General features: G+C 30.3%; 1 protein-coding gene and 1 long non-coding RNA gene across 2 annotated transcripts in view; both read right to left on the minus strand.

Annotated features, from left to right (window-relative positions):
* LOC136968636 (guanylate cyclase 32E) overlaps nt 1–17151 on the minus strand; it is a 173630-nt gene that overhangs the window by 39456 nt on the left and 117023 nt on the right. Inside the window, exon 7 of the mRNA XM_067262638.1 lies at nt 6504–6594. Coding sequence (XP_067118739.1) covers nt 6504–6594 — 91 coding nt within the window. The remainder of the gene's footprint in view (nt 1–6503; nt 6595–17151) is intronic.
* Nucleotides 8726–12776, minus strand: LOC136968639 (uncharacterized). Its single transcript, XR_010879683.1, has 3 exons — nt 12647–12776; nt 8878–9035; nt 8726–8789 (listed from the first exon to the last, which is right to left on the minus strand). It is a non-coding gene; the product is annotated as an uncharacterized lncRNA (long non-coding RNA).

The raw sequence follows: 17151 nt of genomic DNA on the forward strand, positions 1-17151 counted from the left end.
CGCGCGGGTGTCTGTATGTCCCAGAACAAAGCTCACTTTTTATCATTGAAGAAAACGTGCATTATTTTTATATGTACACTTGAATTTGCTTTTTACACAGAAATACAAAATAAGATCACATTTTGCATACGCCTTATAAAAGCATACACTATTACTTTTCCGACTGTTATATAGAGCAGAGGAAAGTATGGCGATCGGTCAAAGAATGACTCTTCCACCAAGATTTTTACAACTTTGGATTCGGAAGACCTTGAACCGTCGAGAAATGCAAAAAATTCGGGGGTAATTTTTGTATGTATAAATATTAGTGTGTGGGGGGCACGATTTGTTCATCCTTTTTGAATCTTAATAACTCCTGTGCTTGGGAGGATTGTGTATTAGGGAGATTGATGCTATTAAATTTTGGTAATTAAAGGTCGAGGGGTAGGGAGATAATGGGGTCGTATGTATCTTCAGTAGGGTCGGATTTAATGACGATTTTACTCGTTATTAGCATTTACAATTTTTTTATAAAACCCGTCTCTATCGTCAAAATGAAGGCTTTTTCCATTTTATAATAGTTAAAAATATAAAAAGTTTTTCAAATAAAATATGATAACAGATGGCACCAGCAAAATGTTAAATGTTGCCAGGAAAGTTGAGCAACTTGTTGCTGGTTTATTCTAGAAATGTTTTCTGTTTTCATTTAAAAGAAACTTCAAAGTGCTTCAACGTTTCAAAATATTGAAATCTGTTCATTAATATTGACAATCATCGGCCATTTTCTTTTTGTTTTGCAACCGCGTGCCATTAACTCGTAACAATTAACAAATTAGTAGAATTGTTTCCTCTAATCACTAAATAAGTGTGTCTTATTACACGAAGCGTGCTCTTTTCTGATGGGCATTCCGGTAATAGCGCAATCGTGCCATCCATTTTTGAAATGGTGGCTTAATATTTTTGCAATTTAGGAAATGTTTCCAAAACGTGGGCTATCTCTCTCAAAGTTTACAAGAGTTTCTATCAGAGGTCGAGTGTAAAGGTGAGAATACCTCTTTGATAATAAACTATAATAAACTCAGTCAGCGTACCTTACGACGAATGTTATGGGAAGACACAATGTACAATTGGCAAGATAGATGGAACGAAAACAGAAGTCATATAACTTATGATTACATACCGGATATACAACAATTTTATAAATTAAAATGGTTTACCCCGAATTATTATACCACTCAATTCTTTACTGGCCATGGGAAGTTCGCCAGCTATCTGGCCAGATTCACTAATAGGACATCGAATGAATGCCCTACTTGCCATATCATAGATGGCTCGAAACACTACTTCTATAATTGTGTAATGACTGAGAGAGAAAGACAAGAACTAAGGGTACTGATGGAGGAGCTTGGTGTGAGATGGCCATGCAACTTATCAGATATTTGGATAAACAAAAATGTTTACAATGCTTTTATAAAACTTGCCAAACAAACTGTTAAAATTGCAAATCAACTCATATATAATTAGTATATCTTTAGTATAAAATAACTTGGTGTATCATTGCTTATATTCAATTCCATTTACATACTACATCCATTATTGATATTCTATACTCAATTTCTCTTTAATAAAAGTGTCTATACTTTGAGTGAAGCGATGACCAGGTGCTTTCTCCTAATCAACTAAACATTAACTATCTTAGTGATTGCCCTACGAAAGGAAGTACTGTATTAACTATATGTACTGACAGAATACATTTGTACTGGCGAGTTCTAACTACCAGCTTGTACCGCAGCCTGTTTTATTAATTTGAGTACTAACAGAGCACACACTAAGAACGGCAATCTGTGTACTGATAAAGCACACTCTAAGAAGTGTAATACTCACCAGCTAGAAATGTACTTTTAACAGCTTATGAAGGAACAGAGAAATTACTATGTCAGTGTCAACCCTTACGGGTGAGATGCTTAACGAACAACCTACGTTATTAATAAAACGTTTCGATGGAGAAGTGCTCCTTTGATATTGAACTTATAGGTGTGGTGAACTACTGTAATCTTCAATGGTCTCGTCGGGAGCAAACCGACCGACCTTTTTTTTTTTTTTTTTTTACAGTGGTGTTCATTAATTTCCTTCAACGCGCTTGGCAGGTTTAGTGAGATCAACATGTCTATAATATCTTTCAACGAATTCTAGACTTTTAGTTTAGCTTTCTTAATTTACCACTTAAGTGCCTCAACGTCCTCCAATGTGTCTTCAGTATGTTCATAAGTGTTTTAATGTGCTTCGTATGCATTAGTGTGCCTAATAGGCTTAGTGCTTAGTGTGTTTCAATGTTTAAATCAATTCAATGTGCTTGAGTGTGTCTCAACATATCATTGTGGTGTTTTCAATGGGTCAAGTGTGCTTCGAATAAGTTTCGGCAAGCTCCTAAATCTGTGCAATGGGTTTTCTCTGTGTGCCTCGATATCTTAGTGTTCAGCGTGTTTCAAGTAATCAACGTGCCCTGATGTATACGACGTGTTTTTAACTGTAGTACGAAATTTCAGTTTTTTGTGGAAACCAATGTGTTTATGTTTGCTTCAGTTGTGCATTGAGAGGTGCTGCTTTTAGGTCGTCCCTTAGTGCGTGAACTCTACATCGTCTGAGAGTTGCGCCTTGTTAAAGGCAAAGTGTCTTAAACTATAGACATACTGGATCACCTGTAGACCACTCATCAGGCATTCTCCATTTTGGATCTCTGCTTTTCCTACAGGCAAACATTTCGACATTTTAATTGCTGAATAAAACTATGACTACCACGGATGTGCCTACAGTTTTCAGCAACTATAATTACCTATAATAACTATAATCTTTTTTTTTTTTTTTTTTTTTGTTTTGTTTTGTTTCTTGTTCATTTAATATATTCATTTAAACACTATGAATTATTATTACAAATACTATATTGTTCTTACATATACATATGTACTTATTCTATTTATTCTTTAATTACTTTAACTGTACTAATGTATATATATATTTACTCAATGTTACTCTATTTAATATTTTACAAACCTCTCGGTAATGCATACGCGGGGCCGAGAAATGTACTTTTGTACCTAAATAAAGAATGTATGTAATGTATGTATGTATGTAAAGGTGCTCAATTCTCACCAACAGGCTTGACACGTGGCATTTTCCGTGTTTTTTTCACGTGCCTAACACCCAAATATGAGCCAATTATCCTATAGAAAGTCCTCCTGTAAGGCACTCGATCCCGTGTTCTGCAGATGGTTGACTGATGCCATAACAGTCTCGCACTTCCAACATCCAACTGTGTAATCTATTTATAGCATGACATATGTTACCAACATTAGAAAATAAAATTAAGCTGCATCGCTGCCGACGTTTTTGTTTCATTGTCAGACCATTTCTTAAATTAAATTATATTTTATAATAAATTTATTAATTTATTCAACATTTAAAAAACTAAAGTATATTAAATATCCGAAACTACAGGATCATTACTATTAATTATTAAAGATTTCTTTCGTAAACTTTCTGGATTTGATAGTGAATTTGGGTCATTTTGCATGTTTCAAACCTGACCAGAATCGTGTTGAGTTATACTCTAAAATATCCGATTCGATTTAGTTGCTTTCGTATGATAAGAATTCAAGCGACAGAGAGACTTGTATATACAGATATACAAAGGTTTTGCTTATTTATGTGTTTGAAATTATTTAAATTACTGTTTACTAATATATGTCTTCCCAAGTAATTGAAGGTTTTGATATTATTTTAGATAAAGATTTGTATGATTTAACTAATTCTAAACCTATATAAATAAGCAGAACGTTTGCATGTCTGTTCGTTTTACTATTCTATAATATAATAACAACTGCAGTGTATTAATTTTATAAATTTATATTAATTTGAACACATTTACAAGAAATAAGAACGTAATTTGATTTAATTTAACAAGAAAAAAATGGAAAAAGAAAAGAATATATTTTATCTTAAAATTAATGAAATATTTTCTAACTTTTTAAAAGTTGTAATCTTTTAATTATGTAATTAACCATTTAACAGCTGGATTTATCATAAAAATATTTATCTGGAAAACTTTCATTAGAATTTCTTAAATCCTTTACTTGTTAAATTGATACTGCATCGAAGAATTCACTTTAACTTTATATACTTTTATTGAATTTATCCTTGATAATATTATGAAGTCGAACTTGATACTTAGCTCCTGATATACAGAAAGCATCAGAGTGAATGTCCTTCTCTAAAAATACTTTTATAAATCTACTAAAGAGATGATCAATTTATCTTATGATATGACTGACATTATAGATTTTCTCAAAAAACTTAATCCATTTTTATACTTACTTCGTGTCAATCACGATTTCCAATAAAGATAACGACTAAATAAAAATAAAAAAAATTTCGTAGGTTTATTTTCAACTTTGAAAGAAAAATATGTGTTATTTATTTAAAATTGCATATAGTTTTCCCGGCTGTTATATATAACAGAGGGAAAGTATGGCGATCGGTCAAAAAATGACCCTCAAGACTTTTGTATTTTTGGGCTCAAGATGGCTTGGAACGTCGAGAAATGCAAAAAAAGTTCGGGGGTTATTTCTGTATATATGAATGTTAACGTGTGTATGTGTGTGGGGCACGATTTTGTTCATTTTCTTTGAAGCTTAATAACTTCTGTGATTTTTGTCGATAATTTCTGAAATTTTACAGGTAAGTTTGTTTATTAAAGTCATTGATACTGTTAAATTTTGGTGATTGAAGATCTAGGGATTGGGAAGATAAAGTGGTTTATGTGTATCTCCGGTAGGATCGGACTTAATGACGATTTATTAGCATTTACAATAGTTAAAAATATAAAATATTTTTTAATAAAATATCATAACAGATGGCACCACATACAATTTTAACTCTCTCTGGGAAAGTTATACAACTCGTTGCTGGAGTTTTTACTTACGTACTTATATACTAGCTGTGTGAAGTAAGTGTTAATGTGTAGAAGGTGTACAATACATAAAGTAACATATTTTCCGCATATCTCAACGTATTTTCTGTACTGCTATACATGTACGGTATGTCTGTTCAAAGTTATAATAGAATCATTGTACACTGTACTCATTACTTTTACATATATATTCATTATGTCCTATAATGTACAGAATGTGTGTAATAGAACAATTGTACACCTATATTTCTGTGCAAAAGTAGTATATCAGTTATAACGTTCAGTATGTGTTTAATGAAAAGATGTACGTACCTGTACATCCTCTAAACTTCTATAGATGTAATCGTACATTTCCTATAATAAATTTCTTCTGTAATATACAGAATATCTTACATTTTTCTGTACATTATCTACTGTATATCTTCTACACGTTAAACGCTGTATGCTTTACTTTATAAAGATTTTAAATCTTCTACAAAATTTATTATTATAAAAAAGTAAATTCGATTCGATAGAGAAAGATTTAAAATTTGCTATTTCAATATTCTATTTATTAAAGTTTTCTATTTTAAGGAAATGTTGTATTGAAATTTTTCGAATGTATTAAAAAATAATAAAAAATAAATAAAATCAAAACACAATTTCGATCAGAAGAAAATCAGAAAAAAATTTGTATGGATTATATATTCAATTTATATTTTTGATTTATTATAAATTCTAAATATTGAAAAATTCAACTCCTTTGTTTAAATGTAAATCGACTTTTGAAAGAAAAACGAATTCATTTTTTGTTTGCTTTAAAAACAACTTTATAAAATCACTCGCTGATGCTCTTCTTTTAATATAGAAATAACTTTGGAAATTCTCATTTATTTCATCTATTGTGTAAGTCTTATAATGGTCAAGCAATATAATAGTTAAAATAAAATATTTTAAAATAAATTTGCAATTTTTCTTTCATAAATTACCTAATACATTTCATTTTTAGTTAAAAGAAATTATTTAATAACTGTTGTGATGATGCAGAATCCTTAAGTTTTTCCGCATCACTTATTCAAGTTAGGTGGATTTCAACTTAACACGTATCGAAATTAATTAAATACATTAAAAAGAAGGAATTTTATATTAAAAAATTACAAAATGTGTATTATATATACAGAAATCTTGTGAAAATAAAATGAAATCACTAATTATAATTTTCTTCTCTGAGCATCTAAAAGCATGCAATCAGAGAGATAAACTCCGGTATTAGAGTAGAAGATTCAAATAAATTTTTGTATTTTATAATTATTTTTATTAATAAAAAAGCAATAAATATATTTATTAAGTAAAAATATATAAAACTCAGTACACATTTACTTATATTCATAATTTTTATGTAAGTACAATGGGTTTTTTGGTGAACTTATCTCTAAATGCTCGTGCAATTCACTTATATGAAAATGTAAAAAAAAAATGTACATTTGTAGCACATTGTATTTATGTGCTACAAAATTAGCAAGTATTTTTTTCTTTAGTATAAAAAATTTATTATTATTTTATAAATTCCAATACTCACTGGCACATTTTTCATTATTGAATCCACATGTTGGTTCGTCAACTGGTGGTTTTCCATTAACCCAATCAATTGTATCTATAAGTTTCAAAATCTAAAATAAAAAAAATAAATTAAAACACAAAATATTCAAATATTTCTTCTTCAAATGTATGCAGTAAAGAGAAAAAAAAATTACATAAATTAAATGTTTTACTGAATATGTACAAAGCAACAAGTTAAATATATATCAAACTATATTTATTTAATAAGTAATAATTTAGGTTCGGAAAAGAAAATAAAAAATTAAAACCATATTATAATACCTTCGAAACCCAGAAAAAGTTTTTTAAAAAATTGGTGACTTCTTGTGTGTACAAATGTTTTTGTGTTGGGGAGCGATTTTGTTTAACTAATTTGAAGCTTAATAACTTGTGTGTCTTTTGTCGAAAATTTCTGAAATTTTGTAGGGATGTTTATGTATTAGGAGATCAATGCAGTTTAAATTTTGGTAGTTTTATATAGGTCGAAGGGATGGGGAGATAGAAGGGTCATGTGTCACACTTATAGTGGGATTAGACTTAATGAAGATTTTACTTGTTAGTAGCATTTGCCATTTAAAAAAAAAATAAATAAAACTTAGCTCTATCTCATAATTAAGCTTTGCCATTATATAAAATATAATAATATAAAAATATTTAAAAAAAATAAAATCTGATAACAAATGGCGTCACACACAATTTTTACCTTTCTTAATGGGAAAGTTTCGCAACTCGTTGCTGGAATTTTTAAAAATCTCATCTATGAGTTGATATTTTACCATTTTTTATATTGATTAATTTAATTTTTATCAACTTTAAAAGATACATTTGAATACTAAATATAAGATATATAAACACAAGGATTTTTTTTTAATTTAGGACTTTTACCGAATGATTTTAATGCTATTAATTCATCTATTTTGTTCCATGGCTAAGCAATAAGGGGCGTAACTGTCATCTTGAAAGATCCGATCTTCATGAGTTTTCATATTTACTTTATGATAAAGTGTTATTGTTCTTACTTCTTGTAATTTAGTATATTAATGTAAATAATAACGATATTACTATCTTTAAAATAGCAAGAGATAGACAGGAGTAACGAATTTTAAAGCCCACTTTTTGACTTTAATTTATGATTTCTAATCGATTTTGTTACGAATTAGCGCTAGACGACAACTAATTAAACCCAAAGAAGATAAATGAATTGATAGAATGGTAATTTAAGATAATAAACCTTATTAAGATAGATAATAATCATCAATAATTAAAGAGAGTGGATTAACGAGATTCTCTTGTGAAAGACTTTTAATGAAAGAAAATTTATTAAAGCTAATTCCAAGAAAAAAACATCATAAAAACAAATCATTGTGTATTAATGTGTATCTTTAAAGAATATTTTTTAGAATGAATGATGATAAGTATTTATGTTCTTAAAGATGTCTTCGGACTCCAGATGAATTACTTTATAAAACCATTGTCCTTATACAGAAAATATGTACTAATCATTGTCAACTGGCAAAAAATAGTTTAAATTTCTTTATATTGAACTAAATAAAAATTAATTCCCAATAAAAGATTTGAAATTTTTCTGAAACGAAGGGAATCGTGTAATGCGAAAGTCGATTGAAGGTTGATGAATCTTTCAACGTGCTTTTCTTGACAGAATTTTTTTATTTCTTCGTCATCTCACACAAAACATGATTAATGTTTAATATCAAGAACCTCTTCATAATTACAAAATAGTAAAATTTCAATCACACCCTTTTATTTCTTCATTTGAGTGGAAACAGAATGTAATTACTTGGCCGATATTTTGATCGACTGCACTATTAAATTATACGTTTCATGTTTTAGCAATCGTTTCTTAAATTCAATAACCTCCCGTATTATAGAATTGAAAACACTTCAATCAAATTTATGAAACTAAAGATTTACATCATTGACAATTGGAGAAAAGATAGAGAGAAGCGTTCAAACAAAACACTTAAATACAATAAACATAATCAAACAAAATTATACAATGATAAATAACAATTCAGTTGTAAAATAAATGATATAAAATTTACAAAATCAAATACAGTAATTAAATAAAGTTTAAAGATCGGGAGCATCTGTCAATATAATACAAAATACTAAAAAATAGAAACCAAAATGGCAAATTGCTTACCTATAAATAGAAAAAAAATTAGTATCGAAGACACAGCACTGACAGATGCTCCCAAACAGCACTAACAACAAGGCTAGATTTATAGTAGAGGAATCACGCCCCCTAAAACAAAATTTTAACAGATTTTCTTAGAAAACAAAATACATTAAATTTATAACAAGGTTTCGATAAAATTTTAAGGAAAAAAAACCTGGTAAGAACTTCGCAACCAAAGATTTCTTTACGTAACACTTTAAGACGCCCACATTTAGCCAGAATATGCCAGGCATCCACAATTTCTTTCTCAACACAAAAGTTACACAATTCTCTCGAGTAATTATTTAAAAAGTTTAACGAATTACACCTAGCCTGTATAAATAAACACAAAATATTAAGGGAAACATCTTGATTATATAAAGAATTATCAAAAAACGTAACATTCAAATTCTTATACCAACAATTATATACGCTTTTACTTATTTTTTCATTTATATTATATAAAAAATTATCAAAAATGTTTACAAGGAGAAGAGACCAGTCCATTAGATCCAAATCATCATTAATAAAATTAATACCATGATTATTGCATGTATCTATAAGATAACGTGTCCAATCTATAGACTTTTTGTTAAGTATAAATTTCAGACAAACCTTACTCAGACGATGATCATCGAGCTTAGAAATTCTATTAATCCAATTTCTTATCCTACTAAATATTATAAGTTTTATAGGGGTCAAAGCACATTCCATCATAATTAAATAACCTGGTGTACAACGAGGTAAATAAAATAAGTTTTTAATAAATTCAGTCTGTATACCATCACCATTAGTCAGATTAAAACCCCAAATCTCTGAAGCATATAACAAAGAGGGCAATACCACAGTTTTCAATAGACGTAAATAATCTCTCAGATTACGTAATTTGGCAGATCTCCCCAACTGAATGACTTTATTCATCAATAATCTGGCATGAGTTCTCTTATTAGTGTAATGCGTATGGAATAAACCATTAGACGAAAATGTAACACCCAAATATTTGTAATTAGAGACAACTTGAATTGGAGAACCCTTAAACCACCATTTATCTGCCCTCGCACTCTTACCTCCTCTTCGAAAAACAACAATCTTGGACTTATTCAAATTCAATTTCAAACCATTTTCATCTAAATAAATTGCGAATTTATCAATCAATCTTTGAAGTCCAATCACAGAGTCAGATAAAATTACAATATCGTCTGCATAAGCTAGTATTTTAATTTGGAAACCATCTATTTCTATACCATCACCAGAAGAATTAATAAAACCAAAGAGATCGTTCAAAAAAATACCAAACAAGATTGGACTCAAAATACAGCCCTGCTTAACACCAGTCTTAGAAAACATTAATGGCGAACAGTTCCCACCATCTCTTACCATAAACGAGGAATTTTCATACAAAGCAACAAGTAAAGATATAAATTTATAACTGAAACCATAACGCAACATCTTAGACCACAGCAAGTTCCTACAAACTCTGTCAAACGCAGAAGATAAATCCACAAAAAAAGCATACACCTTCCTCCGTTTCCGTAAAAAAGTTTTCTGAATAACCGTGTACAAAACAAAAATATTATCCAATGTGGAATAACTAGCTCGGAATCCTGCCTGATTCTCATGCAATATATTATTAACTTCTAACCACCTAATCAGTCTTCTATACAAAATAATACAAAACAATTTCGAAACACAAGATGATAGCCATATACCTCTATAATTACCAGGAACATCCTTCCTACCATTCTTAAAAATCGGAATTAGAATACTCGTCTTCCAAGACTCCGGTATTATCCCAGTATCAAAAATCTTTGAAAAAAGACACAAAATATGTGGTCTCAGAGTCTCAAAATTCCAAAATTCCATCGGGATCCCGTCAAAACCTGGCGCTTTATTTGGCTTATACCTCCTCAGAGCATCATTAAGCTCACCTGCACAAAGTTCATGGTCCAAAAGTTCATCATACCAATTCCTACAATAATTAAAAATAGAAAAATCAACAAAATAAGGGTCCAGGGAACCAAATAAATTAAAAAAGTGATGAAACCAATCATCAATAGATATAAAGCAGAAATTACAAGACTTAGTCCGCTTAACGTGTCGGAAATAATTCCAAAAAAGCCTATTATCTTTCCCGAAACAATTTTGAATTTTTCCAGCAAATAATTTTTTTTTCGCAATGCAAAATCGCTTCGCCAAACTTCGTAACATAACAAAACGCAAACGATCATTAGAATCATTACTCTTTCTAAAAGATCTCCAGGCTCTATTCCTAGCGCAAATTAACATCCTACAGTCCGAATCGAACCACGAAAAAGAATTCTTATGTCTCCTAATATTAAATCCACACTTACAAGCCAAATTAAAAAGAAGATTACTCAGGTCTTCCATTGAATCAAACCCATTCAAGACACATATTTCCTCCAAAGCCAACCTTAATTCATCCTTTCTAGATTCATCCCAGAACAATCTATTAATCCTCTGCCTCTTCTCTAAAGAAACCGATCTATCATTTCCACAGGCCAGTCGTAAAATCAAAGGGTTATGGTCGGAATCCAAAAACTGACCCATCGTTAAAGAGAGAATATCTTTCCAAATTAACGGAGAAACTATGACCAGATCAATAACTGAACAGCCACGACTAGAGATAAAAGAATATTCACCCGCTTCATCACCTAAACATCTTCCATTACCAATAATCAAATTCAAATCATCACATAGATGAAGCAACTTTCTACCAAAAGAATCAATCACCAAGTCTTTCGAATTCCTATGCAAAGGACAAACAATACCAAAAGAATTGCAAAAAGCGTCAGAAATTATATTCCCCAATCCAATCCTAGCATTAAAATCACCAGCAATCATTACATTCTTGTCATGTAATATCAAACCAATTAAAGTTTCAAAAATAGACTGCCAGTCATTTTCCCTAAAATAAACAAAACATACCAAAATATTACCAAGTTCGGCACCAAATTTGACAAGTATTAGAAAGTTATCTTGATAAATAACAACGCAGGGAAAAGAGGATCTTATTGCCAATAACCAACCTGCACAATAACGACCTTTCGTATGTAACTTAAAAGCCTTACCAAAGTAGAGATTATAACCTTGCAAACAATCAGTTACCTCCGAATTTCTATTAGTAGAACCATACCAAGTTTCAGAAAGAAATATAATATCGTACTGCAATAGATACTTCCAAAAAAACTCGGGTTTATTAAACAAACCAGCACAATTCCAAATTAAAAAGGAAGTACCCCTATCCGGCAATTGCTAGGATGAGACAGGCTTAACCTGGTCACAGTCAACATCGTAAAAGTACTTCGTTCCGTCAATAATAATTTTTTCATAAACTACTTTTACCATTCGCGCTCCAGAAAGTTTTGACTGTCTACCGAAATCACGAAGCTTAAATCTAATATTTCTCAATCTAGGAGAAAAGTCATCATTTACATAAACACCATCCGGTTTTAATTCCAGAATTCGTTTCTTAAAGTTCATTTTTTCATAATAATCAACAAAAGTACAAATAATTAATCTAGGGGAATTAGCCTTTTTCTTTCCCACTCTCATTGCCCTACCAATCTTAATGTCGGGCATCTGTAAGACTCGCGTAGCAAATTCAACTATTTTCTCTTTCGTTTCTAGAAATGATTCATCCCGTACCTCTTCTAGACCGGAAATGACAACATTATTTATACGACGTTGGTTATCCAAAAAATCAAGTTCTCGAGTAATATCATTAAACTTTCTCGTAACATTACTTTGATCGCTTAAACCACAATTTTTATCAGCCAATTTTTCCAATATCTCTAATCTGGTATCTAAGTCACCCAAACCTTCATCCAAATTTTTTAACCATTCCGATACATAATTTAATCTTGAAATAAGTTCATCAACCTTAGAATTCATGGAAAAATGTAAACGCAACAGAACACGCATACCCTCTTCGAGGTTAAAATTTTCTCCTTCCAGAAGATATGCAAATTCTTCCTCCTCGCGACTCTTCAAAGATTTCTTTTTACTGCTGGTCTCTCCTTCCGTTAAACTCGGTGAAAACGACTTTCTTTTCGGATTAACCGCCATAATTGTAAAGACTTACCTATAACTATAAATAGAAAAAAAATTAGTATCGAAGACACAGCACTGACAGATGCTCCCAAACAGCACTAACAACAAGGCTAGATTTATAGTAGAGGAATCACGCCCCCTGGTAAGAACTTCGCAACCAAAGATTTCTTTACGTAACACTTTAAGACGCCCACATTTAGCCAGAATATGCCAGGCATCCACAATTTCTTTCTCAACACAAAAGTTACACAATTCTCTCGAGTAATTATTTAAAAAGTTTAAACAGAATGTAATTACTTGGCCGATATTTTGATCGACTGCACTATTAAATTATACGTTTCATGTTTTAGCAATCGTTTCTTAAATTCAATAACCTCCCGTATTATAGAATTGAAAACACTTCAATCAAATTTATGAAACTAAAGATTTACATCATTGACAATTGGAGAAAAGATAGAGAGAAGCGTTAATGTACTAAATAATTTATTCATTTACGAAAAAAGTATCTAAAAATTAATAATATATATATTATAGAAGTATAAGTGTATTATAATTAAATCCACAGTTGGAAATTATATGTTAATTATATTTAATGAACAAAACACGTCTTAATAAGGTGCTAATTTTAGTCACTTTGCCTAATTTAATTAATAACCATTAAAAAATTAATAAATAATATATTTTAAATCATTTTTATTGATTTACGAGTTAAAACTCCTTACTACATAAATATATTTTTTAAAATTCTTTTATTAAATTCGTTAACCCGAAAGATGAACGTACACTTCTGTAAATCATGCCACCATTATTGAAATCTGTGTCTTATACAATAAATAAAGAAAATATATAATTAATTTCCGAGCATTGTTTAAATTACAATTCTTGTTCAAAAAGTGTGCGAAAGATTCCACGCTTGAATAAACAGAAAACATTCAATTATAATCAATGACGTGGAGAAATAACCATCGAAAAAAAAAGAAACCAGCAATGAAATTTTTTTCTGAGAAGAAATAAGAATAATTTTCTTACGATTAATATAATTATAAAAATCATATTAAAATAATATTCTTCGTCCTCTTTTGAGTAAAACTCACTTATATTTTTTCACATTTTTTTAAACAATAGTCATAAGTGAATTAAAGTAGTAAATTTGTGTTTTATTAGATTTTCCAATCGTAAATCACTGATAAATTATGTAATTATTTTTAAAAAGCAAAGAGATAGATGCAGTAACACAATATTTATATTTTTAGTGTGTACTTTTGCTATCAGAAACAAAAAAATCGTATACAAGCGATATCTAAGTCATCAATGAGTAACAATTTGCATTGTCAAAGTCACTATTAACCTAAACTACCCTTAAAATTATATTCGTAAAACATGTGACGATGCCTGGATGAAAATTTTTGCCAATTAGTCCATTATTTTTTAAAAATGAAATAAAATTTGAGTTCCCTCTAAACACTACTCAGTTCATCGTTTCTTCGTTTTCTCTAATTTTACTTGATGTACAAAGATTAATTATATTTAATTTTTATTTTTAAGCTTTCTACACTTATAAAAAAGCATTTCACGTACACAGCACGCATTTAACTTGAATTTTTATCATAGGATATTTTATATTGATTTATAAAATAAATTATTACGTACAAAGTTGTATCTTCTCCATAAACGAGTGTTTAAAAACACATAAAAACTGTCAAAAAACTTAATTGTTATTTTTGTAGTTTTCAAACACTTTTTATGTCAAAATTGTTATGCAATATCAAAATTTACATATATTTGATTCATTAACTAATATAATTAAAATTGTCAATTCGTTTAAAAATTTTAAAAATAAAATACAAAATGATCACCAGTAACAAAACTTATGATTAATGTCAATAAAATTTTCACGTAAATTATTTTTTCAATATAACTTAATACTTTTAATGGGGCACGTCTATGCATAATACATCTTTCTCGAAATAGTAAAGTTTCAAGTGAACTACCAAACACTGGTCGTGGGTTCGTGCCCGGCCAATGGGCTTGCCACGTAGAGTTTTTCGAGTTTTCTTCGTGTTTGTAACACCTAGATAGAGACAAGTTTTCCATAAAAGTTCTCCCGGGAGGCATCCCTCAGTAGATCGCCCATGCGTGGGATTGCAGTGTACGAATAAACCAACTAAACCTTCAATATGCGACGTTACTCTAAAGACGAACATCAATCCAGGCTCGAAATACTTATGCTTATTCATTCTCTCGGTTCTCTCTTCTCCTTCTTTCTTCTGGAATTCACTGACGTTTGCCTTTTACTTTTCTCCTAATCGTCTGTCCAATGTCTTAGGATTGGTCGGGATCCGCGTTTGAGGGGCTTATCTGCACGTAATCAACTTTGAGAAAAGAAAAAAAAACAACAGCAAAAATTTTTTAAATTTTAAACTAATGTTGGTCCCACATATATGTGTAAGATTTGAATCTTTAAATCTTTAACTGGTCCTGCGCGGAAAGCGGAACGTCTAAAGATTCTTTTGGACAAAGATGTCGGCCATTATTTTAGTAATGTTTGTTTTATTATTTTCCTGTTTATTTTTTCTAACAACGCTTATTCTTTTTTTATGCATGTATGTAGAAAGAGAGAGAAATTGTAATGAAGGGTAAAATGATACGTAAATCAATTTGTCCGTTCGATATCCTTGAGTTGGAGATTCCTCTTGATCATTTCATCTATTTTCCATAAAATCATGAGAGCATTCACCATAGAAGATGAAAAAATGACTAGGACTGGCCAGACATACTGCAAAAAATTCGTTGTTGTATATAGGGTGGCCATTTTAATCAATCCACCGAAATAACTCGAAAAATATGCACCCTGAAAAAAATCATTGAACCAAACTTGTTAGTCTTTAAGCAGACCACAAGAGAGCGCTATAGGTTTCATCATAGATGGCGCTACATTCGGTGGGGGGAAAGGGGCGAACTTTACTTTCATAAGTGGGAACTCCCATCTTTAATTTCATATTATTAATCTACAGAAAAAAAACAAACAAACGTTTATCTGGAAGAATTTTTTTCCGAAAGATGAACTTTTCAGAAGTTATGCTAAATAAATTACTATGAAACCATTATTATTTGATGACCATTCTTTATCTTCAAATAATAAACTGATACAAAATTTCGTGCCTCATTGCGTTAAAGCCATCAATCTTCTGATAAAAAGAAAACATTTTAAGCAAGTCACCTTAAACTTTCTCAAGACATTTTCGTGTTGATTAAACTATTAAAGGTTTAATTAATTAACGTGATTCCACTTGCTTCTCACAGTTTTCTCCTATTGCACACGATGTTCTTAAGTCAATTCTCTGTTGAAAATGTCAGTTTTTAGTAACACGTTCTGTGATATGTCTGTACAAGCTGTTAAAATTCTCCTTATTATATCTTTACTAGTTGATTCCTGTTCATAAACAACATTCTTTAAATATTCCCACAAATAAATGTCAGGTAAACTCACGTCCAGCGATCCCGCCATTGTACTGTGCCACGTCAATTTTCTTTCTTTTTTTCATTGAACTTCACAGATATCGTCAGACCGCACGCGCGGTGTGGCAGTCAGAAAGTTAAAAGGATCGTAACCCCTGATAAGTGCACCTTTTGGAAATGTTCCAAATAAACTCTTTTGTGTAATATGCAATAAAAAATACGGGTTCCCATTTAAAAACATGTAGTTATATATAGATTTATAGTATTGCACTATTACGTGTTTGAATTGTAGAGCCAATTCAGTAGGTTTCTCGCTCGGCGAGGAATAAATTTGTACGCTCGAGATTTTTTGAGACCCTAATTCTTGGGGGTTCAAAAAATACAATTCACACGCGTACAATTCAATTTTGTACGCTCGAGATCGGTGGTGTTGAGCGCTGTATTGTGACCCACTTGAAGTTTAATATATCCGGTTTAATGAACGTTTTTAGGATGCTTATTCTCCGAGTTATTCCAGTGGAGTGATTAAAATAAACCACGATGTAAACAACACATTTCGGTTTATTACCTCTAATTTTACAATCCATTGACTTTATAACTGGAGTAAATTTTCTATTATGAATACATAAAATGTGTTTAAAATGTACAAAAATTTGTTTAAAAAACATCTCTAACTGGTATTATGTGACGAAGAGACTAAATTCTCAAAATTTCATCCCAATTTACGACTCTGAAGCTGTGAGAAAATACAATGGCTCGCTTTACAACGATTTTTAAGAAAAATTAAGATGTAAAAGAGATTTTATATACAATTTATAGGATTTAAATTGTGAATATTCGAATTAAAAAATAAAATATTTTATCCATATGCTTATATATCTACTTTTTTTATTTTTGTTAGTTGTAAGTTCTCTGTATA

Source organism: Centruroides vittatus, unplaced genomic scaffold, assembly GCF_030686945.1.
Source record: "Centruroides vittatus isolate TY-2023 unplaced genomic scaffold, ASM3068694v2 contig_150, whole genome shotgun sequence".
Classification (NCBI taxonomy): Eukaryota; Metazoa; Arthropoda; class Arachnida; order Scorpiones; family Buthidae; genus Centruroides; species Centruroides vittatus.